Raw genomic sequence first — 24,649 nt, 5'->3', positions numbered from 1 at the left:
TGCAACACCTGATTGGCTGCCGCACTTATCAGCAGACAATCTCCTATCTGTCGAACGACGGTCTCGCACGTTCCTGCCGCGGCACATGCAATGGTCAAGGTTTCCACTTTGGCACTTGCCTGGACCCCTTGCGTAGTGTAGGGCCGTGCCGAGCGGCTTCCTAAGCTTTTTTTACCTGCGATTCCGCACTTCCGTACTGCGTTAACGTGGCGCGCTATCTTGCACAAAAAAAAAAAAAAAAAACAGGATTAGTCCATACATATCTCTTTTTTGTGCCAGATTAGGAAAAAAGAAAAAACGGGGGGGGGGTTCTAGGCGTTATGACAAGAACGATGTGTCGATATCCCCGTGGAGATGCGAGGCTGGAACCATCCCGCGCACTTCTGGGCCCGTCCCGTCCGCGTTTCGGCACACTACATACGGCTACCTTACTGCCCTGCCTGGGTGCAGTTCTGCGGCGACTGGAGCTTTTCCGCTGAGATCTCGACTCCGCGACTGACAATGTTTCCTTGTGAGGATCCCCCCACCCTTTCCTCCCCATCCCCCGTCCCGTCCCTTCCCCTTTCCGATTCCCGAGATATCCCAGAGGGGCGACCCCGGAGATGCACTTCTCCGTTGACCTGACACCGGTGGGGATGATGTGTTGCCTCCTCCCGTGCAAACCCGATGGCCATCATGACTGAGACGTTGGCGGGCACGTCTTCAGATATGTATGTACGGAGTAATGTCTCTGGCGCATTGGAGAGGCGGTCGTCTCGTGAATAGACTTAGATCCGTTTCCTTCTCTTGTTCGCCCCTGTTGTTTGCCTCTTTCTCTTTCTCCATTCTCACATTCTCATACCCCAACGCAACACTTGGGTAGTATAGTCCCAAGTAGGACTGTGATTGACTGAGCCCCTGGAACTGCCCACTCTCGAACTCAGTCTGTTTCTGTCTCACATCATCTTTGCCTCCAGCGTCCTTAACAGCTATCCCGTCTTGTTGGCGCATTGATCCGCCGCCTAATAACGCCCGATATGGCGGTGGGAACTCGCAAGAGGGTCGTCGTTGTCGGCCTGGGCATGGTTGGCATCAGCTTCATGTGCGTCAACGAGAGTAAACCCTTGTCTGCCCCAGTCCTGCTAACCTCCCCGCTCTCTGGGCAGAGAGAAACTCTTGAAGCTCGATGCGAGGACGCGGGAGTACGACATCACGGTCATCGGTGAAGAGAAGCATGTGGCTTACAATCGCGTTGGCCTCACGACTTTCTTCGAGCACCGCAAGGTCGAGAACCTGTACCTCAGCCCGTTAGAATGGGTACGCGCCAGTTCCTCCCCCCCCAACCCGAATTTGGCCGGCCGGAACCGTGGTCTGACCAACCGTTTCCAGTACGAGAGCATCCAAGATGGCGCCCTGAGCTACCATCTCAACACAAAGGTCACCAAGATCGACCCCTCCCGGAAATCCGTCACCTGCGCGGACGGGAGGGAGGTCGACTATGACATCCTCGTCCTCGCCACCGGCTCCGATGCCATCCTGCCCCGCGCGGTCCCCAACTACGACGCCACGGGCGTCTTTGTCTACCGCACCGTCGACGACCTCGAAAAGCTCATCGCCTTCTCCGCCCATCAGAATGGCACCGTCGGCGCCGTCGTCGGCGGCGGCCTGCTGGGCCTGGAAGCCGCCAAGGCCCTCACCGACCTGCAGTGCTACAGCAAGGTCAAGGTCATCGAGCGCGGCAAGTGGCTTCTCACCCGCCAGCTGGACTCGGTAGGCGGCGCCATGGTGGCCGACCAGGTCCGCGCGCTCGGCGTCGACGTCCTGCTCGACAAGTCCGTCGCCGGGATCGAGGTCGACGAGCAGCACAGGGTAACGGGGGTCAAGCTCGCAGACGGCGAGTCCTTCGCCTGCTCGACGATATGCTTCGCCATTGGCGTCCGCCCGAGAGACGAGCTCGCCCGCGAGGCCGGGCTCAAGTGCGCCGACCGCGGCGGCATCATCGTGGACAGCAGCCTCAGGACCAGCGACCCCGATATCTACGCCATTGGCGAGTGTGCCAACTGGGAGGGGCAGGTTTTCGGGCTGATTGGCCCCGGCGTCGAGATGGCGGACGTGCTGTCGTTCAACCTCACGCAGGCCAAGCTCCACCAGCCGAGGTTGTACAAGCAGCCCGACCTTAGCACCAAGCTCAAGCTTTTGGGTGTCGAGGTCGCCAGCTTTGGGGACTACTTTGCCGACGTCGACGGGCCCAAGCTGCTGCCGCCCAAGGCGAGGAGAGCGCTCGCCGCGAAGAGTGCCACAAACGGGGCCAACGGGGCCAACGGGACCAACGGGGCTCATAGCACCCACGGCGTGAATGGCACCAAGCCCGACACCTCGTCGAGCCCCGTCAAGGCCCTGACATACAGGGACCCGTTCCAGAACGTGTACAAGAAGTACATCTTCACCGCCGATGGCAAGTACTTGCTCGGCGGTATGATGATCGGCGACACCAGAGATTATGTCAAACTCGTGCCCATGGTCAAGAACCAAAAGGAGCTCGAGATCCCGCCGGCCGAGCTGATCATCGGCGCCAAGAAGGAGGGCGACGACGGCGACGACCTCGACGACGACACGCAGATCTGCAGCTGTCACAACGTCACCAAGGGCGACATAGTCAAGGTCACCAAGGACGGCACTTGCAAGTCGATAGGCGACATCAAGGCGTGCACCAAGGCCGGCACCGGCTGCGGCGGCTGCCTGCCCCTGGTCACGTCCATCTTCAACAAAACCATGAAGGACATGGGCAACGAGGTCAAGAACAACCTGTGCCCACACTTCAACTACAGCCGCGCCGACCTCTACAACATCATCATGGTCAAGCGGCTCAAGACGATCCAGGAGGTCATGAGGGAAGCAGGCACCGACCCCAACAGTCTCGGCTGCGAGGTGTGCAAGCCATGCCTGGGCAGCATCTTTGCCAGCCTGTGGAACAAGCACGTCATGGGCAAGCCGCACCATGGCCTTCAGGACACAAACGACCAGTTCTTGGCCAACATTCAGCGCAACGGCACGTACAGCGTCGTGCCCAGGATGGCCGGTGGCGAGATCACCCCCGACAAGCTGATGGCAATCGCCCAGGTGGCCAAGGAGTACAACCTGTATACCAAGATCACGGGCGGCCAGCGCATCGATATGTTTGGCGCCAAGAAGCAGGACCTGCTCGACATCTGGAAGAAGCTGGTCGCCGCAGGCATGGAGAGCGGGCACGCCTACGCCAAGGCCCTGAGGACCGTCAAGAGCTGCGTCGGCACCACGTGGTGCAGATACGGCGTCGGCGACAGCGTCGGTATGGCGGTGCGTCTAGAGGAGCGGTACAAGAGCATCCGCGCGCCGCACAAGATCAAGGGCGGTGTAAGCGGCTGCGTGCGCGAGTGTGCGGAAGCCCAGGGCAAGGAGTGAGTTCATAACCCCCCTATCCCCTTCTCCAACCCAAATCTTCTCTTTCGGCTAGCCCGAGGTCGACATCTTTCCGAGAACCATGACTGACCGACACACCCTCTCTCTCTCTCCGCAGCTTTGGCCTCATTGCGACCGAAAAGGGGTTCAACGTCTTCGTCGGCGGCAACGGTGGCGCAAAGCCCAGGCACGCAGAGCTCCTGGCCAAGGACGTCCCGCCTACCGAAGTGATCCCGATCCTGGACCGCTACCTCATGTTCTACATCCGCACGGCCGACCGGCTCCAGCGGACGGCCTCGTGGCTGGAATCGCTGCCGGGGGGCATCAACTACCTCCGGGACGTGGTGCTCAACGACTCGCTCGGCATCAATGCCTCGCTCGAGGCGCAGATGCAGGAGCTCGTCGACAGCTACTTCGACGAGTGGGCCGAGGCGGTCAACTCGCCCGCCATCGCCGCCAAGTTCCGGCAGTTTGTCAACACGGACGAGACGGTCGACAACATGGAGCTCGAGACGGACCGGCACCAGACCCGCCCCGTCATGTGGACCAAGGAGCAGGCCACCGACGACTTCGCCTCGCTGCGCCACCGCTGGTCCCAGACCACCTGGCAGCCCGTCCTCGAGGCCGCCTACTTCCGCGGCGCCGACGACCTCCCCAACGGCATCAGCGCCACCATCAAGCGCGGCGACACCCAGCTGGCCGTCTGGCGCTTCAAGGGCCGCTACTACGCCACCCAGCAGATGTGCCCCCACAAGCGCGCCTTCATCCTCTCCGACTCCCTCCTCGGCGAGGACCCCGCCGGCGGCGGCGACGCCGCCTCCGAGGGAGAGGGGAGGCAGCGGCCGGACCCCTACATCAGCTGCCCGCACCACAAGAAGAACTTCTCGCTCGGCTCCGGTGCCTGCAAGAACGATAGCGCCCTGTCCATCGCCACCTTCGACGCCGAGGAGCGCGACGACGGCATGGTCTACCTCAAACTGCCGCCCGTCCAAGAGCTGGACGCCGCCCTCGGCACCAAGAAGTGGCGGGTCAAGAAGGGGGAGGCCGGGCCGGGCCAGTTCGCCGAGGTCGACAAGCGCATCGGCTTCGTCGGGCAGAGGGCCAAGAAGCCGGGCGTCAAGACAATGGTGAACGGCGAGTTGGGAATGCGAAAGGGGCTGGAGTTGATGACCGCCGGCGGCGGATGCGGAGGGGCGCCCGATTGGTGAACTCGGTTTGTTTTATCTCAAAGAAGAAAGGAGGAAGAGAGCAGGAACGTTGTTCGGATTCTACACTTTTTGGTCGTCGGGACGGCATCAAGCATGGTTCGGGGCTGGTGGGCGTTTAGGAGTAAACCCACGTTTTTTGCACTTCTGTCGCATTTTCCCTCCGTAGCACTTCAGATTCTGTCAAGTTTCCAAGTATGTCTGACACAGATAGATACTGCTGGAAAAAGCCCCCATGTTAACAGGTGACGCCATATGCAACATTGTCATCGTCATGCTGCTCCGATCATCGTCAAGGGAACCGAGCCTTAAACCCAAACCGCCAACATCGGAACCGAGCGTACCCTAGCAACCAATTGAATACCCTATTGAGAGGTAAGAAAAAAGGGGCGGGAGGAAAAGAAAGGTGTGAATGAAGAAAGGAAGAACCTTACCCCCTAAGCCATTTATTTAAGCCAAACCAAGGTAAACAAACCCAGCACACATTCCTAAGCGTAAACAGCATCCAAACCCCTCCCCCCAGCCTGCACAACCAATATACTTGCCTTCACCCCAGTCGTGACTAGTTTCTCCGCAACAGCACCCACCGTCCTCCTCAGATCCGTGCTTCCGCCGCCATCACCACCGCCAGCACCAGCACCAGCGCCGGCGGGACCACCGCCACCAACCGCACCACTCCCACCTGCGGCACTTCCACCTGTACCCTGCACATCCGCGGAGCCCGGAACGGCATCACCAAACCGGCTAATCCGCCTGCCCAAGACAACCACGTCGCCCGCGTTTTTGGGTGTCTGCCCTACAGTTCTCTGGGCCAGCAATAAGATCTCGGTGAGCGCCGTGGGGACTGCGGTAGATGGACTGATGTCGAGCTCGCTGAAGACGACGCGCGGGGCGAGGTCAGCAGGAAGTGAGTCTCGCATGGTGGAGAAGAAGGCGGCATCTAGTTGTTCTTGGTGGGCGAGTGCGGACTGCGCGTTGGGAGGGTGCGTGGTGGTGGTGGTGGCTGCTGCTGAGGCTGTTGAGGTTTCGGCTGGAGCCGAGGTCGGCCAGTTCACACGCACGATGGAGGCTGTGACATGCTTGTTTAGAGCGAGCTGCAGAACGATTCGAATGGCAACGCGGTCGTCGGGTCCACCGAAGAAGGGAAGGAAGATATGGTGGGACTTGTTGGCCACGGGGAGGGCGGCAAGCTCGGTGCGGAAGCTGCGGATGGAGAGAGCGCTCTTCGAGCGGGAGAGGCCCGGGCGGTCGACGGATTTGGTGATACCGCCAAAGCCGTTATCAATGAAGATGCCCGCGTTGCAGGTATGTGCGGCTTGCTGCAGCGTTTGGCTGATAAACTCAAGATTGGCGTTTGGCCGGAAACGTTCGCTTCCGCTCATGCTGACTGGGAGGGACATGTCATCGGATACGCTTCCGTATTCGCCCCAGGGAATCAGTGCAAAGTCCGATGAGACCTCCGAGGCTCGGTGCATGAGGGTCTCAGCGTATGCGTCGGTTGGGACGACTGCGACACGGCCAGAAACAGCAACATCGTGGAGCTGGGAGAAGGCCAGGAAAGCATTGACGACGGGGTCTTGAAGAGAATAAAAGTCTTCCCCCTCAGTCAGATGCATGACCGACGATGTACGGTTGGAGAGTTCAACGACGCGCAGGCCGTGAACCTCAAGCGGCTTCTTCTTGACCCGGACCACCTCGCTTTGTGACCCAGATTCTTTTTCATCTGATTGGGCGGGCACGGGCGTGGAGACACTCTCGGGGCTGAGAAGGGCGATGAATGTGAACAAACTCGGGAGACTGTCGAGACGGAGGTGCACCATGAGGCGACGAATTTGCGATTCGACGGGCTTCTCGTGGTGCTGGTCAGAGTCAGAAGAGCTGATGGGGTTCCCGTCCCAGTCGATCTCCCCTCTCCGCCATTTATCGACTTTCTTTTGGTACCATGGCGGATACAAGGCCTTGGTAAGGGGCGTAGTTGCGACAGTTGTCACCAAGGCCATGACAACAAACATGGTGAAGGTGGTTTCTGACAGGATACCCGCTTGGAGACCAATGTTCTACTGTCGTCAGCAGGGTGGCCTCGGGGGCTGAATGCAACGGACGTACCAGAACAATGAGCTCGACCAGACCCTTGCAACTCATCAAACAGCCGATTGTCAGACTCTCGCGCCAGAGGAGCTTATTAGCCCTGGCCGCGAGCGTGCCGCCCGCAATCTTGCCGACAAAGGCGCACACGGTGATGCCGACGACATATGCCCAGGTGATGCCGTCATTCAAAAGACCCAGGTTCGTGTTTAAACCCGAGAGGGCAAAATACAGGGGCAAGAACAGAACCGATATCAGGTCTTCGATCTTCTCGGTCAGCTTGATGGCAAAACCGCCGTCGTGCGGACAAATCAGGCCGATCAGAAATGCGCCAAAGATGGGATGAACACCGATGATACCTGAGAGGGCGGCGGTCAGTAACCGAGTCGCATGACCTTGATTCTGGCGGGCGAATTCCATCTCACCAGTAAACCAAGCCGAGACGAGTATCATGAGCATGGTCAAAGCGACCATGCCCTGAGTAGGACCGTTCTGCAGGCTTCCCGTCCGTCTCAAGACCCACATAAAAGGGGGTCGGACGAGGAAGACCAGGACCAGAGTCCAGCCGATGCAGCATAACAAAGCCCAGAGAGCAGCGAGGCCGTTGCTGTTGTTGACCAATGCAACGCACAGGGCGAGGAGGATCCAGCCGGTCACATCGTTGCCGATGCCGGCAGCTAATACCGTAACACCCACATCGCAACGAAGCAGATTCAGTTCGCTGAGAATGCGGCAAAGGACGGGGAAGGCGGTGATGGCGAGAGCGGTACCGACGAAGAGGCCGAAAGTCCCGAAGCCTACAGGATGCTCGGTGTTGCCGGGTTGGAACTGGTGGAAGATGCCATAGGCTATGGCGAAGCCCAGGCCAAAGGGTAGGACCATCCCGGCCAGACCAACGCTCAGGGCAGCTTTCCAATTATGGGTGAACAGACGGATATCCACCTGGGGCATTGAGAGTCAATTGATTGCAAGCCATAGCCATGCGGGCGGCCGGGCAACCACCACCTACCTCTAGGGCAACCAGGAAGAGGAAGACCAGCAGACCCAAGTTGGCCACATTGTTGAAGACGGGTAAGGACTCCTCGGGAAAGATGGCTATGGCGAGTCAGCGGCCGGGGCACACATACCACACCGAACAAGGGAGCCAGACGTACCGGCTTTGAATCCCGGAATTCGCATCATCACCGACGGACCCAGCAAGATGCCGCCGAGAACCTCGGCGATGACACGGGGCTGGTTCAGCAGCCGAAGAGGGTCTTTGGCAGTAAGTTAGACGAACGTTCAGCTGGTCGGACTCCAGGGTTGGGCAACTCACAATGCAACAGTTGGCAGAAGATGATGACAATGGTGGCCTGTGTGATGAAATTCTATTGTTAGTACATACATACATTGCCTCGCCGGTATAGCGGAGCCGGGCCGGCTGGGACCAGGCCACGCCCTCGGCGGTGGAAACGAAACGCACAGATCCCGGTACCAACCAATGCCCTGGGAGTCCGGAGAAAGGGGAAGAAAGGGGAACTCGAAAAAAAAAAAAAGAGGGTGTGAAGAGGCACCAGGTTAGTTTGTTTGTTACTTGCCTGAATGATGAAGAGTGTGATAGGGTTCGAGGGCGAATAGGCGATTGGGTTGACGCCCTCGAGTACGCCGGCTTGGGGAGGCGGCCCCGTCGAATTGGTTGCACCACCACCGCCGGCCATCGAGTCGGTCCTCTCTGTTGGCTGTTGGTTCGGCAATCGAAAATGGGACAGTTTGGGGTGCTAGGATTTGAAGATAAGAAGAGGTCAGGCCGGGCCAACAACACCGCCCTGTGATGAGCGCCAGGTCTTCTAAAGAGGTCTCGGTCTGCGACTCTTTGGGTTCGACTCGATGCTCATCCAAACTGGGCAATCGCTGGAAGCAGATACGACGACATACGAGTAGTGAGGGCGAGCGAGGTTCGCGTTAGAAAGGCACTGGGTGCTTGGCGATTTGGTATCCCACTCCGCGACTTTTCACGTCGTCGATGCATAGATACCACACGTGATGATGGATGGTGCTCTGGGGTTATATTTATTGATGAGGGGTCGCCCAAGATATTGGCGGTCTGTAGACATGTATGTACATAGAACGCTGCTCGTGCAGGACTCGCTCGAAGTAGTTAGGCTGTCATGACGCGACCACGGGTCCCTTGACACTACCAAACGCTGCGTTTTGCTGGGGGGGCGCAGCGAGCCGAGGAAGGATTGAAGGAAGGAGCGTCACTTCCTATGGTGGCGGGCTAGTAAAGCCCGGGTTGGTGGCGTGCTGCCCAAGTACCCACCTACATACCTAAGGTACAGTACCTACTGGAAAGCTCTCGGTGTCCAGCTGACCGGTCCGCCCAGGCGCGCATTCCAAGTCTTAAGTGGCTCCTCAGAAGGTAATGATGTAAAATCATTCTCGACGCTTCTCGAGAAAGAGAATGGTGTCCTTCGTTTGCAAGGACAGCAGGTGTTCTATAATATCCACCGCTTGGCGGTTTTGCTCGTTTCAAGATGCAAACCGCCGTTTCAGGGTCATTGGGTGGAGATTAATCCGTACACAGCGGATTGCTGAAAACCGTAATGCGCTCGTTTAAACACGGAAGGTGCAGTACCTGGGCAGAACACGGAATACGGATCCGTATGTATGTATGTACATACATACACAGTACTGTCAGACGCGTAGTACAGGAATTGCACCATGAGGTATCCGTACTCTATGCTGTAGTGTGCAGATTATGTATGGTATGTTCTCCGCACTGTATGCGCCTGAATTGTTGGTGAGATCAGTTATTGCTATCGCCGTCCCAGGCTACCTGGATCTCCCCTGCGCTCCTTTAACCTCGGAAGGTTCGCCAACAATCCAGCACCATTCTTGTCGCCTTGGGTGCAATTCTTCGGCCACGGCGCATCACACTTCCTGATTCCGTAGAAGCGGCCAGCAACAAACTAATTACCTGCTTGGTAGCTTTCGGGTCTCAAGTCGTGTGTGCACTGGCCAAGTCGCTGCCATTGGGATGGCCGGTGGTGACAACGACGAATAACAACCTGTGACCCGCTCTGGCCAACAAGCAGACACTGGGGATGGCGAAGCTCGTTATGCCCCGAATGGAAAACATTCGAAACGTCCCAGCCTAGACCAAGCGCTATGTCAATTGCTCCCCTCGCTGACTTCCAGTGTTGTACAGGAGCAACATCGAAGGCTCCGCCGGCGCGGCACAGCGCAACTCGATTCTCGCTGTTGGCCCGGTGCCTGGCCGTGACACTCGACACCTGGACCACACGGTGAATCCCTAGACGCAGGCGAGAGCTTCCAGGTTGGCTTCTAGAACACCGGTCGTCACTCCCGCAATGATGCTTTCCGATCTCTCAAGGCCGGGCAAGACGTGGGTTGCCCATATTGGCCGGCTGGTCACCCTTCGAAGTTACGGCCCGGGTCTGCGCGTTGGCCCGTTAACTCAGCGCGGTGAAACGCCCACTCTGCTCTCAACTTCTAGTTCTCATATGGATGCAGTCATACTCGTAGTCTTGAAGCGGCCGCAACTCGGGTCCGATGGGCTTCAAAACCAAAACCGCCGTCTCATGAGGTTGCGTGGATCGTGTTGGGCGGGAGGAAGGGCAGCCACGGTGTGTCCAGGCTGGTTTAAGGCGGCATACGGTCCTCCCTCTTGTTGTCCAGGGGTTCTCGCGTTCGTCTTGTGGTCCATCAATGCCATTTTTTTCTCCCCTCTTTCTCTTCAAGAATGACCACCAGTTCTTTCTCGTCAGTCGATTGATTTGTTTTCCAAGCGTGGTTGACAGACACTTGATGTCTCCAGAACCAAGCTTCGGTTGACACGTCCTTACTCGCACACAAACACAAACACGCACACATCTCCCTCTTCATCGTCCAAGATGCGTGGCTTCTCTATCTTGCCGTCCCCGTTGATGGCTTTGCTTGTCGCTTCTCTGCTTTCCAGTAATGTTGAAGCCGGGTTCTGGCCCAAGAAGTCGATGACGGGTTTTCTTGCTGGCACACAATCAAGATCCGTCAATTCTGCTCGACACTCTCGACCCGTTCGACGCACGTATAGCGCGCCCAATGATATGAGCTTGAAGGTTGGCTCGACAACCATCGATACACCCGGCACCTGGTGTACTTTGGACGGTATGAGCTGAGCGACATGCATCGCAGTCGATGAAATCCGGCTAATTGGTGGCAGATCTCTCCTCAGAACCCATCGTCATATTCCCCCAGGCACAAGGAAACATGACATATGTTGCCCTGGGTATGCAGCTATCCATAAACCTCACCTCGCTCGACCCCCTCGAAATCTTAGCATCGTCCAAAATCTATCTCTCTTACATCCAGTCGGGCCTACAGCGAAGATCTCAAGACAATCCAACCTTGATCTCCGACATCAACCCGCTGGTGCCCTTCCAATTATCAGGTCAAAACATTAACCAACCGGTGTTGCTCGTCACGCTTCTCTACATCCAGCCGCATCCCATGGTGATCGAAGACAAATATTCGCTAGCATTCAGCGGCATGCAGACGGATTACGCTAGGCGGCAGAACTTCGACTTTGAGGAATTTCTCGTTAGCGCAGCGATCACAAAGCTACAGGCCAGCACGTGGGTAGTCATCAACGGCACGAATAACGGAGTAGATTCTGGAGCGGGTGGGGGAGTTGGAGGAGGAAGCGGAGGCATGACCCCAACGCCAGGCTCCACGCCTCTGCCTGGATATGGCAGCCCTGGCGGCCAGCTTGTCACAACAATCGTCACCACCGACGCGAACGGCGCACCGGTGACGATGATCTCCACTACCGCATACGGCCCAGGCGCCGGAGGCGGAGGCGGAGCGGGAGCTGTCACCACGATCAGCATAACCGACGCCAACGGCGAGCCGCTTCTGATTACGTCCACTATGCCAGCAGATGATGCACCAGGATCTGGCGGCTCCGGAGACAGCGGCAGTGGCGGAGCCGTAACAACAATCTCTACGACCGACGCTGCGGGAAACGCCATCCTCATGACATCGACCCTCCCGGCCGGCGGGGCCGTAACGACTATTTCTACGACCGATTCTGCCGGCAACCCCGTGCTCATGACATCGACTCTCTCGGCCGACGGAGACGGCGGAGCTGGCGGAGCCGCCGGTACCCCCACAGTTATATCCACCACCGACGCCAACGGCAATCCAGTCCTGATCACCTCCACCCCGCCACCGGGCTCCGGCTCCGGAGGAAGCGGAGGCGGAGGCGGAGAAGGAGCCGGAGCCGTAACGACAATCTCGACAACCGACTCAGCCGGAAACCCCGTCCTCGTGACGTCCACCCTCCCAGGCGGCGCCGGCGGCGGCGCGGCAGGCACCCCTACGGTCATCACCACCACCGACTCGAACGGCACCCCCGTTCTCCTCAGCACCACCCTCGCGCCCGGCGTGCTCCCGCCCCCCGGCGTGGCGGGCGGGACCGCGGGCGCCGGCGGCAGGAACGACACGCTCTGGAAGCCGATCACGACCGTCGTCGACGAGGTCACAGTCACTTTGTCCGAGGACTTGGGCGTGTATACGTCGACCATCACCTTCATGTCCACCATCATGGTGCCGACGGAGGGATGCGATGTCGGTGGCGCAACCGTTACGGTCACTGTCAACGAGGCGGGCGAGCCGGTGGGGACGTCGCTGCCGGGTAATGGTGATGGGTCTGGAGGAGGAGGAGGAGGAGGAGGAGGAGGAGGAGGATCAGGGAGTAGTAGTAGTGGCGGTGGCGGTGGCGGCATAGGAGAGGAAAGCGGGACACCAACTGGCACTGCCGCTGGCCAGACTTCAACCCCGGGTTCCGGAGGTTCACAGGGCGGCGGCTCCGAGGGTGGCGGGTCCACAGGCGGCTCAAACAATGGTAGTGACTCGGATGGAAGCTCCAGTGGAAGCTCAGATGGAAGCTCTGACGGAAGCTCTGATGGGAGTTCCGGTGGAAGTTCAGATGGAAGCTCCGGCGGAGAAGGAAGTGACGGCTCCAGTGGAGGTGGCTGTTCCGTTTGCGGCGGCATTGGTTCCCAATCTGGAAGCCCTAATAGCACACCAGCCCCGACCTCAACAAACGGGAGCCCATGCCACGTTTGTGGCGGCAACGGCGGCTCCGACGGTGAGAGTGGGACGCCAGCACCAACCTCAGCGACAAGCGGAAGCCCTTGCCACGTTTGTGACGACGGTGGCTCAAGTGAGAGTGCTTCTCAAACCGGGGACGCCGTTGGCACGCCTACGTCGACCCCGGGCGATGGTACCGACTCTGGCGGTGATGGTTCCGATAGTGACGGCTCAGATGGCGATGGCTCGAATGACGGCTCCAACGGCGCTGGTAGCTCCGGCGGCTCCAACGACGGGAGTGGTGGCGACAGCCCCTGCACGGTTTGTGGTGGTGAAGGATCTGGCGGTGACAGCTCACAGACTGGAGGCTCAGACATGTCGGCACCAACCCCAACAGCAGGCGAAAGCCCATGCCACGTTTGCGGCAGCGACGGCAGCGCTCGCAGTGGTAACAGCGATTCAACCGGGCCTATCACTCCGGGCACACCAAGTGTAACCGGACCGGGCAGGCCTATCGAGACCCTTACCAAGCTGACGGTGGTCTACCCTATCCCGTGCCCGTGCGATAAGAACGGCACGACGACGCCTGCCGGCACCGGTGTACTTCCCGGGTCCACCGCCGGAACGCAGGCTGTCGTGGTCGGCGGAGCGATCAAGGACGCGCCGCCGGGTGTGATAACAGCACTTGTACTTGGTGGCATCGCATTGATTTTCTTTGTTTTCTTGTGATAGACAAAAATTGGGACCTGGGAATAATAGATGGTAAAGCAGGATCAAGATATCCTTTGGGTTGAAACGGGTATGGTTAGGCGCGGCGCTCTGTTTCTGTTCGCATTACTCCGTAGTTATTCTTCTTCAGCCGAGCTCGGCTGTTACAGCTTCGGCTTGCTGTTTTTTATGTAGTTTTAGAAGAACTGTGCATGTTTTTCCCAGAGAAATATTTTTTGGTTCGAAAGCGCATGCAGGCACTCACGATGAATGTTTTAGCATTGGGCAAGTGCATCTCATCCACAGCTTCCGGGCTCTTGTAGTACGGTAGGCTCGTAAAGAACTACAGCCGTGCTTCGTAAACCGTTCCAATGTTTCCATGCTCTCGTCATCGAGCTCTGATTGGCTAATCTTCGGCCAGGCATGCCAGGGCGAGTTGGGCTCCAGGCCCGACCCCACTGCTGGCCTGTGCACTTGCCGCCAAAAGGTGTGCGGATTACTTCGTAGAATGCCGCCCCATTCGGCTGCGGCTCTGTGTGTGGCCCTGTGGCTCATCTTGCCGGCCTTCGACGATCCAGCATCAGACTTCACACCACCTCCCCCACTTCCGACTTTGAGTTCAAGGTGCCAGGCACACACGCAACGTGCGGCAAACGGGTCGCCTCTTGAACGAGACCGGCAGCCAGCAACAACATCCGCTCATGACGCACAGCCCTACCCTGTCGCATTCTCTCTTCCGGCGTGACCGATAACCAACATCGACTCCTGATCCGACACCAGACACCCGACGAGCCTTACTCGACCCCGCGTCCGCGCCCGTGCCCGCGCCCGCGCTGCCATTCCGATCTTTATCCAAACTTTTTCATTCCCCGTCCCGAACTCTAGCGGACAACAGCCCTACACGGCCAACAGCCAAGATGATGCCCAATCCCCACGTCTATGGCCACCACCAATACCCCCAGGCCGCCGAGACTGCCTGGATGCATCAGCAGACGTCGCATCAGCATCACACCCAAGCCGCGGCCGCAGCGGCCAGTGTCGCCCAGCAGCAGCACTACAACCGCATTGCCAGCGCGCACAACGCCGCTGGAGTCTTGACTCAGGCCCATGCCGCGGACAACACCCTCGAGTCGACCGTGTCCGAGGACAACCGCCGAACACTGCAGTACATCGCCGACCTGCTAAACGAGAACACGCGCGAGGGCGCGCTCTTGGAGCTCAGCAAGAAGCGGGAGCAGGTTCCCGAGCTCGCCCTGATCCTGTGGCACTCGTTTGGTACGGCACGCCCGGGCTCTGCCATGCGGGCCTCCGGTCTTGCACGACACGTGGGCTAACGCATGAGGATGCAGGTGTCATGACGTCGCTGTTGCATGAGATCATCAGCGTCTATAACCTCTTGAGCCCGTCGCAGCTCACCGCGGCTGCCTCCAACAGAGTCTGCAATGCGCTAGCCCTTCTTCAGTGTGTCGCGTCGCACAACGAGACGCGCACCCTCTTCCTGACTGGTAAGAGAGAGAGAGTTTTGGCATCCTAACCCCCGGGTGGAAACGTCATGAGCCTGTTACGGCCCTCGATAGGCTAACACGCTGCAGCGCACATTCCGCTTTATTTATACCCTTTTCTCAACACGACGTCCAAGTCGCGGCCGTTTGAGTACCTCCGGCTGACATCCCTCGGCGTAATCGGCGCCTTGGTCAAGAACGACTCGTCCGAGGTGATCAACTTTCTTCTGACCACCGAGATCATTCCGCTCTGCCTTCGCATCATGGAGACCGGCTCCGAGCTCAGCAAAACGGTCGCCATCTTCATTGTCCAAAAGATCCTCCTCGACGACAACGGTCTGAACTACATCTGCGCCACCTACGAGCGCTTCTATGCTGTGGGTACGGTTCTCAGCAATATGGTTGCTCAGCTGGTGGAGCAACAGACCGCGAGGCTGCTGAAGCACGTAGTTAGGTGCTTTTTGAGGTAAACCGCCCAGCAGCTTCCCCAGTCTCCCGCGCCCCGACTGACCGATCCCCCGTACAGGCTTAGCGATAACGCCCGCGCGCGCGAGGCTCTCCGGCAGTGCCTTCCCCAGCCGCTCCGCGATCAGACGTTCTCGGCCGTTCTGCGCGACGACGCCGCCACCAAACGCTGCCTAGCCCAGCTGTTGATCAACCTGTCGGACAACACGATGGAGCCCACCGTTGGTCAGCTTGGACTCTAGGGCATCAGACCAAGGAGGCTACGGCGGAAGTCCGCTCTCGCGGATTCACCACCCCACAGTCCGGGATTCAACCGCTGCCTGGCCGATCGCCTTCGGTAGCAGGCGCAAGTTCCCGGTTTCACTAGGGGATAGCAGCTACCATGGGACTGGTGGCCGGCCATGACCGCTGCTCCCCTCCCATTTTGATCTCTCATTGCTGGACTAACCAGGAGGACCACGATATGTCAGACAAGGGTCGGACGGATGTACGGACAGGCGGGCAGGCAGTGGGTGCCTGTGGCGGGAAAACTAAGATATCGTGCTGGGAAGAAACGCTGTTTTCTTTTTCTTTTTGGAAGCGGGGTGGGAAAAAAAAGCCTTGTCATGTTTATGAAGGAAGGAAATATCCACATTGCAAAGCGGCTGGGGGCCAGAAAGGGTTGGGAGAGGTTTACAGGCGTTTCCTGGCAGGCCTTTTGTTTCCGGTTTTGTTTCTCTTCTACCCGTTTCATCTCGCATCATTATCCTGCACCTTCTACATACCATCTTTGGCCTCTCCTTCCCTTTCCCTGTCTCTCCGGTTTTGCTCGGGCTTCGGAGTTTCTTCCTTCTCGGTCGTTCTGAGAGGAGTTGCGGTGGTTTTGTCACTTGGAGGCATGGACTTGCATAGCAAAAGGATGGGTCGGTCGTCTTTGACATTGTGATTGTGGCTTTAGCTTCATGTTTGGGCACACTATAGAGCGCACGCAAAAAGCGAAAGCCAGCGTCATTTCCTTTAATCATTTTGTTTCTGTCGAAAAGGGGAGTTTAGTGGCGATTGTCAGTAATTAGTGTACGATTCAATGTAGGTAGTAACCCAGCATGGTATCATGGCGTCAGCGTGCCTTCCACAGTGAAGTGAAGACGAGCCCAAGACGACTCGGATATGTATGTACGTGCGAGTTGAGGCACGATCCAATGGCCCGGGAGTATACTCTGTTTCTGCCACCGCCAATGCACAGTAGAACGTCATCGATAGTACATACCACTCGATCATCTTTGTTCAAGCACAATCTGAAACCGCAAGCACTCTCTCATGCAGCTCGATGCCGTCTTGATCTCAAGCTGTGCCAGAACATCTAGTTAGGCCACATTGCATGATCTGAAATGAGAGACATTGCCCGGCATTGATTTCTGCTGCTTATGCTCCCCTTGTTGGTCACTCTGCTCATTCAGACATCTAACGGCGGGCGCGAGGTACCCTCTCTTGTCTTCCTCGGACGGCAGCACAGATACGTGTTGGATGACATGCAGTGACAGTCAAATTTCTTTATGCCGGTAATCATCTGGTTAATTATTTCTGCACCGTCTCGGCTTGGTTTGAACCCCAACTCTGGATATTTTGTTCGTGGCATCGCCCCAAACCAGCCGCGATAACGGCCCAGAACTGCTTCCCTGCTCCCAAGGTTGCGGTCTCGAACCAGCGAGAGAAAAGCCGTCGATAAAAAAGAGAGCTCAACCTACGTATAGTTCTGTCGCTTCCGCAGGCCATGAACCGGCATGTCGTTAGCTTGCGCGATATGAAATTGCCGACTCGAACCGAACGGCACACCTGCTTCGTGCTTCGTGCTCCGGCTGGTGAGTTCGTATGTATGTACATCAGTGTCTTTTGTGGTGCAACGGCCGGAAGTTACGAAATGGCAATTTGGCTCTCCGTGGTAAGAGCGGCTCCAATTCCTCGGGCGCCTCGCCAAGCGGGCGCTGCGCGATACGCTGCGAGGACCACAGCAAGCGTTATGACAGTGACACCCTTCCACGGCGACATACAACATTCTCGCCAATATATGGCCTCCCGGACGACTCCTGACCGATCATCTTCCTCTAAATCGAATCCGTAACAGTCGACGACACCGTTATCACGTCATTGGGTCGCGCCGCACCCCGGAGACTGTCCTCAGCGGACCCCCTCCCACCCGCTCTTCAGCTCGAGATATCGACGGGAGGTTGCAAGTCTGTCAATAGCGACGATGAAGGCAGTCGAATAATAAGTAATGGCAAGGGTCACGATACCAAGCATAAGAGGGCAACACCACCTTGGTCACCTATCTGCTTGTCAAGCCAGTAGTCCTCCTGGCTTGCCGACACCAGGCGCGCCGGGAAGGGGGGGGTGGGGGTTGGATGGATGGTATCCGCGTCTTGAGAAGAACAAATGCGAATCAATTAGTCAGGAATCGACGAGCAGGAACTGGGAGACGGGCTCGGGCCTGATGCAGTAAATTCTCTAGTACCAGGTCTCAAGTGCCCCGCCGGCTCGGTCTATTTTGGAGCGCGCGCGGTTTCGCACTGGTGCGGCCGGTGATTTCTAAGAAGACCGTGACAAGAAGTGCGGCACGTGTGATGGGTGATGGGTGATGGGTGATGGGTGATGGGTGATGGGTGATGGGTGATGGGTGATGGGTGATGGGTGATGGGTGATGGGTGATGGGTGATGCCAGACAGACATTGGCCAGAGTTGGATGTAGGAATCCAGAATCCAGAGACTCTCGAGTAGGCGACTTCCAAAAGGGCGGGCCCCTTGAGCACAGGGGGAGTGAGCCTCTGGTATCAGGAGACATGAATGATACAAACGAAAGCCATCCGAGACAGGCACCCAATGGGCAGGTCTGCTGGCCCTCCGTTTGCATCTAATTAGATGTACAGTACAAATGTCCGAAGTGGTTTGCTTTTACAGATTACATGCGTATGTAATGTCACCCCTCCCCTCCCCCTCGCCCCTCGGCCCGGCTCTCAATTACGGATGTGTGGCTTCCTTCGCTTCGGAGCAAGGTCACATGGAGATTGAACGTGATTCGCTCAGATGGTCCAATAATGATCGTCCTGAGGTAGCCATTTCCAGCAGCGTACGGGAAACATCTGGTGATAATTCCATGCACAACAGAGAATGGCTGCAAACCACCTTCTATCGAATCAACAATCGACCGCCGTTTGATTGGCTTGGGTAGTGTAGTCTCGCTAGGGAAAGATCCGAGGCTAGTGGGTGTGGCGAGCAGCCTGCGCCGGGGTGACTGGCACGCGGAGCGAATGACATCCGGCTCCAGCAGCGGGAAGGGTACCTCCCTTGCTATCAGTAGTTGCCCACGCGACACGGCAAGCGCCAGTTGCCAGTCCAAATATGGAAAGGCAAGCCCTGGCACGTACAGTACATACGAGCCTCTGCTGAGGTCCGGGGGCCTGGCGGGTTACATGCGCGACGTCATAAGGGGAAGGCTGCCCCGATCGCCTTGACATGCTCTTGCCCGTTTCGATATTGGCTATCTGTTCCCGCATCGCTTCTGCTGCCAGTGCACTTTGCACGGCGCTCATCAAGGATGGGGGGGGGGGGGGGTTAACTCTTACCCAGTTGCCAGGTTCGGCATCGGCGTTGCGGGGAATCCCTGCCCCCAACTCCAACAATGCCCGACCGCAACCAGTGACCCAGTGATATTTTGATAATGAAAAGAAGTGGATGAGGGTGGGAATGTATAAGTGGTCCTGAACCGAGCCAGTCGCACGCCCGCGAGTCCTGCTCTTGATTTCCATCGCCGGTCGAGAGATAGCCCACGATGCCGTTTCAGCACCATCGCCGCGGGGCGCCGGCTCCCAACAGAGCCCTGGCTGCCACCATCTCCACCGTGACTATCTTGCTGCTCGCGCTCTTCGCCTCAGTCCTGCTCATCTCGGCCCAGGGCGAGGAGAAGTTGGCTTCCAGATTCCAGCACCATGATGACGCAGATAATCCGTTCCTCTCGCACCCCAGGGCAGCGAGAGCCGGCGACAAGTATCTCATCGGGGTGGGCAAGGCCGACATCACCGGTCCGGTGGTCGAGATCAACTTTGCAGGGTACGCGAACATGGAACAGGTCGGGACTGGCTTGAGGCAGCGCATCTACGCCCGCTCCTTCATCATCGGCGAGGTGGGGACCAACAACCGGTTTGTCTACGTCGTTCTCGACACCCAGTCCGGTGACACCGCAGTCCGCAATGGTGTTCTCGAAGGCCTCGCAGCCCTGGGCCCGGAGTACTCGGTATATGGGCAGTCAAACGTGGCGATAACGGGCACGCACTCTCACAGCGGGCCGGGAGGCTGGTTCAACTACCTCCTGCCGCAGGTTACGAGTCTCGGTTTCGATCGCCAGGGTTACCAAGCCATTGTGGACGGCACCGTGCTATCGATCAAGCGAGCGCACGAGTCGCTCCAGGAGGTATGGTCTCCTGTGTCTCGCCTGCCGAGGTTGCATCGCGCGTGCTGACTGCCTCAGGGGTACCTCGACTTTGGAACCACCACCATCTCCGACGCCAACATCAACAGGAGCCTATACGCGTATCTGGCTAATCCCGAGTCGGAAAGGGCCCAGTACACCGACGATGTCGACAAGACATTGACGTTGCTGCGGTTTAGGAGAGCGTCCGACGGGAAGAGCATTGGCGTTCTGACCTGGTTTGCGGTCCACGGGACGTCAATGCTGGGCAACAACACTCACGTCTCTGGAGACAACAAGGGCCTCGCGGCCTATCTCTTTGAGCAGTCAGTAAAGGGAACCGACCAGGCTACCGACGGATTCGTTGCTGGTTTCTCTCAGGCCAATGTCGGAGATACGAGCCCAAATGTCCTTGGTGCGTGGTGTGATGACGGCTCTGGAAGCATGTGCGACTTCAAAACCAGCACCTGTGCCGACGGCAAGTCCCAGTCGTGCCATGGCAGAGGGCCGTTGTTCCAGAAGCTCGACTTGGGCGTCTCTAGCTGCTACGAGATCTCCCGGAGACAGTTTTCAGGAGCCAAGGCGCTCTATGTAAGTGTGCTTCGAGTGCAGCAGCAGATTTGGCGTTCTGACAGTACTATCTAGGACTCGTTCGACTCCAAGTCGACACCGGTTGTGGGCTCGACTGTCAGATCGTTCCACTACTTCCAAGACATGCAGTACTACACGTTCCCCTTGGACAACGGCACCGTGGTGCAGACCTGTCCCGCTGCTCTCGGGTACTCATTCGCCGCGGGGACGTCAGACTGGCCCGGGGCATTTGATTTCACCCAGGGCGACTCAGGCTCGCCCAACAACCCTCTCTGGCAGGTTGTGTCGGGACTTCTCCGGGCCCCCAGCGCTAAGCAGAAGGAATGCCAAGGTCCGAAGGCCGTCCTTCTGGATGTCGGAGAGATGGACACCCCTTACGCGTGGAGCCCGAATATCGTTGACGTTCAAACCCTCCGAGTGGGCCAGTTTATCATAATCGTCTCTCCGTCTGAGGCGACCACCATGGCTGGTCGCCGCTGGCGCAACGCCGTGAAGGAGGCTGCGTCAGAGTACTCCATAACCGGCGACAGCGAGCCCTTCGTCGTCCTCGGTGGCCCAGCCAACTCGTATTCCCACTACGTTACTACTCCCGAAGAGTACGCAGTGCAGCGGTACGAAGGCGCAAGTACCCTTTTCGGCCAGTGGGAGCTGCCTGCCTACATCAACCTAACCCTCCGCGCCCTGCCTTACCTGGCCCCCACAGCCAAGGATAGTCCGCCGCCCGGCCCCACGCCGCCAGACAACCGTGAAAAGAGCCTCAGCTTTATCACGGGTGTCGTCCAGGATGGCACGCCTCCCGGGAAGAGCTTTGGCGCGGTCATCAAGCAGCCCCCAAGCTCGTCAGCGCGCGGTGCTGTCATCAGCGCGACCTTCCAGGGTGCCAACCCGCGAAACAACCTGCGCCTCGAGGGCACCTTTGCCGCCGTGGAGAAGCTTGGGGACGATGGAAAGACGTGGACGCAAGTGTTGAGCGACTACGACTGGCGGTTGGTGTACACCTGGAAGCGCACCAACTTCATGCTGGGCTACAGTGAGGTGACGATAGACTGGGAGACCGACGAGCAAGATGCGCCCGGGACGTACCGGATCAAATATTATGGCGACTCGAAGCCGTTGATTGGGAGTATTAATGCCTTTACTGGGACGAGCAACTCGTTTACGCTGACGTGAAAGCTACTCTGGCATTAGAGCAATAATGATGATGATTGCAATGACGAAACTTCTAAGATATCTATTTGATGGTCCATGTGAACTAACGCCGTAACCCTTTCTTTGCAGCCGGAAGAATTCAGTGCATGGTATCTATGCCTCAGTGCATCTTGCAGTGTAAACCTAATAAATGCGTTCACAAGAGATGTTTGACAGCCAGCCTACTATGCTTCCACTTTGAGAGATAAACCCAACCTGGCAATGAACGATCTGAACCCACATGGGCTAACTTTGGCCGGCCTTTCAAGGCCACGAAATGGTCCCGGACCCCTTTGCACCAAACCGTTTAGCAGTCACGGCCGCGCTCAAAAATCCTAACACCAAACTTCCACACCTCGTCAACTACCAGTTCTCTCCTCCCGCCTTCGTCGTTGTTCTCCGACAAGACCACAAGGTCGGCATCCGCGCCGGCCTCGAGACATCCTTTGACCACCTCCAGACCCAACATGGCGGCGGGAGTAGCCGTCACGGCCCTCAGAGCCTCGGGGACCGTGGCGCCCGTATAGTTGAGGAAGTTGGAGACGCACTCGACGAGGGTGATGGAACTGGTTCGGCCGAGTCAGTGTGTGTTGTCAAATTCGGTACATTTTTTCAAAAAAGGCGAGTGAGTGGATTGGGAACGAGGGAGAGCAAAGAAAAGGGGGAAGGAACAGAAGCATCAATCAAGGGGGAAAACAAAAGACGGAAGGAAAAAGGAAGAACACAGGGAAAGGGAGACGGGTTTTTTTTTTTTTTTTTTCCCTTTCTTACCTCCCCGCAATCACGCCCCCCGTGCCCTCGAGCTCCAGCACGCTGCCCTTCTTGACGATGAAGTGCTCCCCCTCGCCGTTGGTCCACGGGTACCGCCCGTCCGGCAGGCCGACCATGTGCATCGCGTCTGTGACCAGGACCAGGCCGGCCGGGTGGGCGTGCCACGCGATCTTGACCGTGGCCGGGTGCAGGTGGATGCCGTCGGCGATGAGGCCGAAGTAGGGCCTCTTTGGCGGCTGCTGCTGCTTCTTCTGCTGCTCCTGCTCCTGCTCCTGCTGCTGCTGCTGCTGCTGCTGCCACTGCGGTGATGGTGGCGGGGTTGTTGGTTGTTTTTGTTGTTCTTGTTGTTGTCGTTGCGGCTCGGGGGCGCCGAGCACGCCAAAGATGCCCGGGTTGCGGTGGTGGAGCGGCCGCATCGCGTTGAACAGGTGGGTGATCATGGTCGCGCCGGCGGCCACGGCGGCCGAGGCCTGCTCGTACGTGGCTTCCGAGTGGCCGATCGAGACGACGATGCCGCGCGAGGCGAGGGCCGGGATGAGGCTCGTCATGGCCCCGAGCTCGGGGGCGGCGGTGATCATCTTGATGGGGATGGTGCCCTCACGCCCGTGCTTCTTCTCCTCCACTTTCCCCTCCTCCTCTGGCCCCGAGGTTGAGGAGGAGTCCGAGTCTTGCGAGGAGGCGGAGGAGGAGGAGGAGGAGGCGGACGGGGTGATGTTGGCGGCGCCGTACATATCCTCCAGGTCGGAAAGCGAGTTAGCGACGCGTAGGACGGAGGTGTTGTGCACCCCGTTCTTGGTTGGGTTCAGAAAGGGCCCTTCGACATGGGCACCCAGGGATTCGGCGCCATCGTGGGCTCGGCGAGAGGAGCCTGACGGTCCGAGGTATGGGAGGACCTGAGGAGAAGAAGGAGAGTCAGGACGTTTGCGTGTCTACTACGGTTGGTTGGCGGGTGCAGGAACCGAGTCGAATCCCAAACCTTCTTGTAGAGTTCACTCGTCTGGCTCGTCACGGTCGGCACGTAGGAGGTGACTCCCGTCCGGGCCAACTTCTTGTTGAGGTCCCGCAGCTGCTTGCCGTACTGGGACATGTCATCGGTCATGGTGGAGAAATTGAAGCCGTAAGCTCCGTTCAGCTGGCACTCGATGAACCCGGGCGACACGATACGGCCGCCGAGGTCAACGACCTCGTCAGGCATGATGAGCTCATCGTAGAAGGCTGACTGGCTGCGGATGATCTTGCCCGTGGCCGAGCTGACCCAGATGTCGTCCCACACTAGCTCATCGCCGCGGACGAGGCGGCAGTTGGTCAGCTTGGTGATGCCGGTGTGGCGGGGTGACCCCGAGCGGATAGCCGATGGCATTGTGCAAGAGTCTGTGTGCACTGGAACTCGGGCGATCTAGGGTAGGGAATGCTGTTGACGGCACTCAGGTCACCGATCCGAGGGCTGTAGTCAGGATGTGGTAGGGCCTCAGGTTGCCCGGGGGTTTCGTTGTGGGCGCCATGACATTCCAGGATGAGAGAACGAGGGCGAGCCGATTGAAATATGACCTGCTTGAGACTAATGTTCCGACCCTGCGAGGAACTGCACTACCTTACACACTGCCCTACCTTGTCTGGACTGTACAATGGCAAAGAAGCATAATCGCACTTGCCCGATGGGTCCCGATGGGGTCCCATAGTGCCACCGGCCTCAGGCCGCCGTTACCGGGAGCGCGACTCGCCGCCCGGTGACACCGGTGCTCCTGGGACCAAAGAACGGGAACTAGTGTAGCGTTCCGGTTTGCGTTATCTCACGCTTTGGCCCCGTGACGTTTGGAGCAGGACGGCGCCCCTGGCAATCAATCAAGGTCATCGGCCCTCTCTCCCACACTCCTCCCAATGAGAGAGAGCCAGTCCCAGTTCCTCAAAGACTCCCGTGGTCTCCGCTAGTCGCAGCATTCGCTGGGACGGGGTGCAGAGCGGGTCTTGGTTCTTTGGGCTGTCTGTTGAGACATGTTTCCCAATACAGGGCCCGTCGGATAACTGATGGTGTGACGGTTTGGCAGGTGGGTTCCAGATTGCACTGTTGCACTGTGCGAAGAGGAAGGGTGGCGTCGAGACGCAACCTGGAATGGAGGTGTTACCCAGTTCCAGGTTGCTTGCTCGAGGCCCTGTTGGAGAAGCACATTCCACCACTCCGGCCCGATGATGCGTGCGGTTGGCGGCGG

General features: G+C 58.2%; 5 protein-coding genes across 5 annotated transcripts; 3 read left to right on the top strand and 2 right to left on the bottom strand.

The window, feature by feature from the left end:
• Nucleotides 1-673: 673 nt before the first annotated feature.
• On the top strand, nucleotides 674-4,868 carry MYCTH_2306799 (uncharacterized protein). Its single transcript, XM_003664170.1, has 4 exons — nucleotides 674-1,081; nucleotides 1,146-1,296; nucleotides 1,369-3,416; nucleotides 3,536-4,868. Exons 1-4 carry the CDS (start codon nucleotides 1,017-1,019, stop codon nucleotides 4,623-4,625), a joined length of 3,354 nt encoding a protein of 1,117 aa, XP_003664218.1. The 5' UTR covers nucleotides 674-1,016; the 3' UTR covers nucleotides 4,626-4,868.
• Nucleotides 4,868-8,096, bottom strand: MYCTH_2306795 (uncharacterized protein). The gene is made up of 6 exons (XM_003664169.1): nucleotides 8,023-8,096; nucleotides 7,862-7,963; nucleotides 7,717-7,802; nucleotides 7,133-7,649; nucleotides 6,729-7,066; nucleotides 4,868-6,679 (listed from the first exon to the last, which is right to left on the bottom strand). The coding sequence occupies exons 2-6, from the start codon at nucleotides 7,884-7,886 to the stop codon at nucleotides 5,111-5,113; spliced, it is 2,535 nt and encodes an 844-aa protein (XP_003664217.1). The 5' UTR covers nucleotides 7,887-7,963; nucleotides 8,023-8,096; the 3' UTR covers nucleotides 4,868-5,110.
• Nucleotides 8,097-14,318: 6,222 nt separating this feature from the next.
• On the top strand, nucleotides 14,319-15,840 carry MYCTH_2306791 (uncharacterized protein). Its single transcript, XM_003664168.1, has 4 exons — nucleotides 14,319-14,762; nucleotides 14,837-14,992; nucleotides 15,080-15,455; nucleotides 15,516-15,840. Exons 1-4 carry the CDS (start codon nucleotides 14,405-14,407, stop codon nucleotides 15,694-15,696), a joined length of 1,071 nt encoding a protein of 356 aa, XP_003664216.1. The 5' UTR covers nucleotides 14,319-14,404; the 3' UTR covers nucleotides 15,697-15,840.
• A 3,416-nt stretch (nucleotides 15,841-19,256) lies between these two features.
• MYCTH_2119272 (uncharacterized protein) lies at nucleotides 19,257-21,653 on the top strand (the record flags this gene model as incomplete). Its single annotated transcript, XM_003664167.1, has 4 exons — nucleotides 19,257-19,325; nucleotides 19,380-19,895; nucleotides 19,953-20,483; nucleotides 20,538-21,653. 4 exons carry the CDS (start codon nucleotides 19,257-19,259, stop codon nucleotides 21,651-21,653), a joined length of 2,232 nt encoding a protein of 743 aa, XP_003664215.1.
• A 63-nt stretch (nucleotides 21,654-21,716) lies between these two features.
• On the bottom strand, nucleotides 21,717-24,104 carry MYCTH_2306786 (carbohydrate esterase family 9 protein). The gene is made up of 3 exons (XM_003664166.1): nucleotides 23,419-24,104; nucleotides 22,443-23,335; nucleotides 21,717-22,237 (listed from the first exon to the last, which is right to left on the bottom strand). Exons 1-3 carry the CDS (start codon nucleotides 23,800-23,802, stop codon nucleotides 21,979-21,981), a joined length of 1,536 nt encoding a protein of 511 aa, XP_003664214.1. The 5' UTR covers nucleotides 23,803-24,104; the 3' UTR covers nucleotides 21,717-21,978.
• Nucleotides 24,105-24,649: the final 545 nt, after the last annotated feature.

Source organism: Thermothelomyces thermophilus, chromosome 4 (genome assembly GCF_000226095.1).
Source record: "Thermothelomyces thermophilus ATCC 42464 chromosome 4, complete sequence".
Classification (NCBI taxonomy): Eukaryota; Fungi; Ascomycota; class Sordariomycetes; order Sordariales; family Chaetomiaceae; genus Thermothelomyces; species Thermothelomyces thermophilus.
The sequence above is the reverse complement of the archived record's forward strand: the minus strand, read 5'-3'. Positions and strand labels throughout refer to the sequence as shown.

Bases quoted from the DNA above. Each gene is read 5' to 3' on its own strand.
- MYCTH_2306799 (XM_003664170.1), top strand. From the start codon at position 1,017: ATGGCGGTGGGAACTCGCAAGAGGGTCGTCGTTGTCGGCCTGGGCATG. The intron at 1,082-1,145 runs GTGCGTCAACGA...CTCTCTGGGCAG, and splicing joins ATGGTTGGCATCAGCTTCAT to AGAGAAACTCTTGAAGCTCG. The intron at 3,417-3,535 runs GTGAGTTCATAA...CTCTCTCCGCAG, and splicing joins GCGGAAGCCCAGGGCAAGGA to CTTTGGCCTCATTGCGACCG.
- MYCTH_2306795 (XM_003664169.1), bottom strand. From the start codon at position 7,886: ATGCGAATTCCGGGATTCAAAGCCG. The intron at 7,803-7,861 runs GTACGTCTGGCT...GACTCGCCATAG, and splicing joins AATTCCGGGATTCAAAGCCG to CCATCTTTCCCGAGGAGTCC. The intron at 7,067-7,132 runs GTGAGATGGAAT...CCGCCCTCTCAG, and splicing joins CGTCTCGGCTTGGTTTACTG to GTATCATCGGTGTTCATCCC.
- MYCTH_2306791 (XM_003664168.1), top strand. From the start codon at position 14,405: ATGATGCCCAATCCCCACGTCTATGGCCACCACCAATACCCCCAGGCC. The intron at 14,993-15,079 runs GTAAGAGAGAGA...AACACGCTGCAG, and splicing joins GCGCACCCTCTTCCTGACTG to CGCACATTCCGCTTTATTTA. The intron at 15,456-15,515 runs GTAAACCGCCCA...TCCCCCGTACAG, and splicing joins GTAGTTAGGTGCTTTTTGAG to GCTTAGCGATAACGCCCGCG.
- MYCTH_2306786 (XM_003664166.1), bottom strand. From the start codon at position 23,802: ATGCCATCGGCTATCCGCTCGGGGTCACCCCGCCACACCGGCATCACC. The intron at 23,336-23,418 runs GTTTGGGATTCG...TCTTCTCCTCAG, and splicing joins CGAGTGAACTCTACAAGAAG to GTCCTCCCATACCTCGGACC. The intron at 22,238-22,442 runs GTAAGAAAGGGA...CGGCCGAACCAG, and splicing joins GGGGGCGTGATTGCGGGGAG to TTCCATCACCCTCGTCGAGT.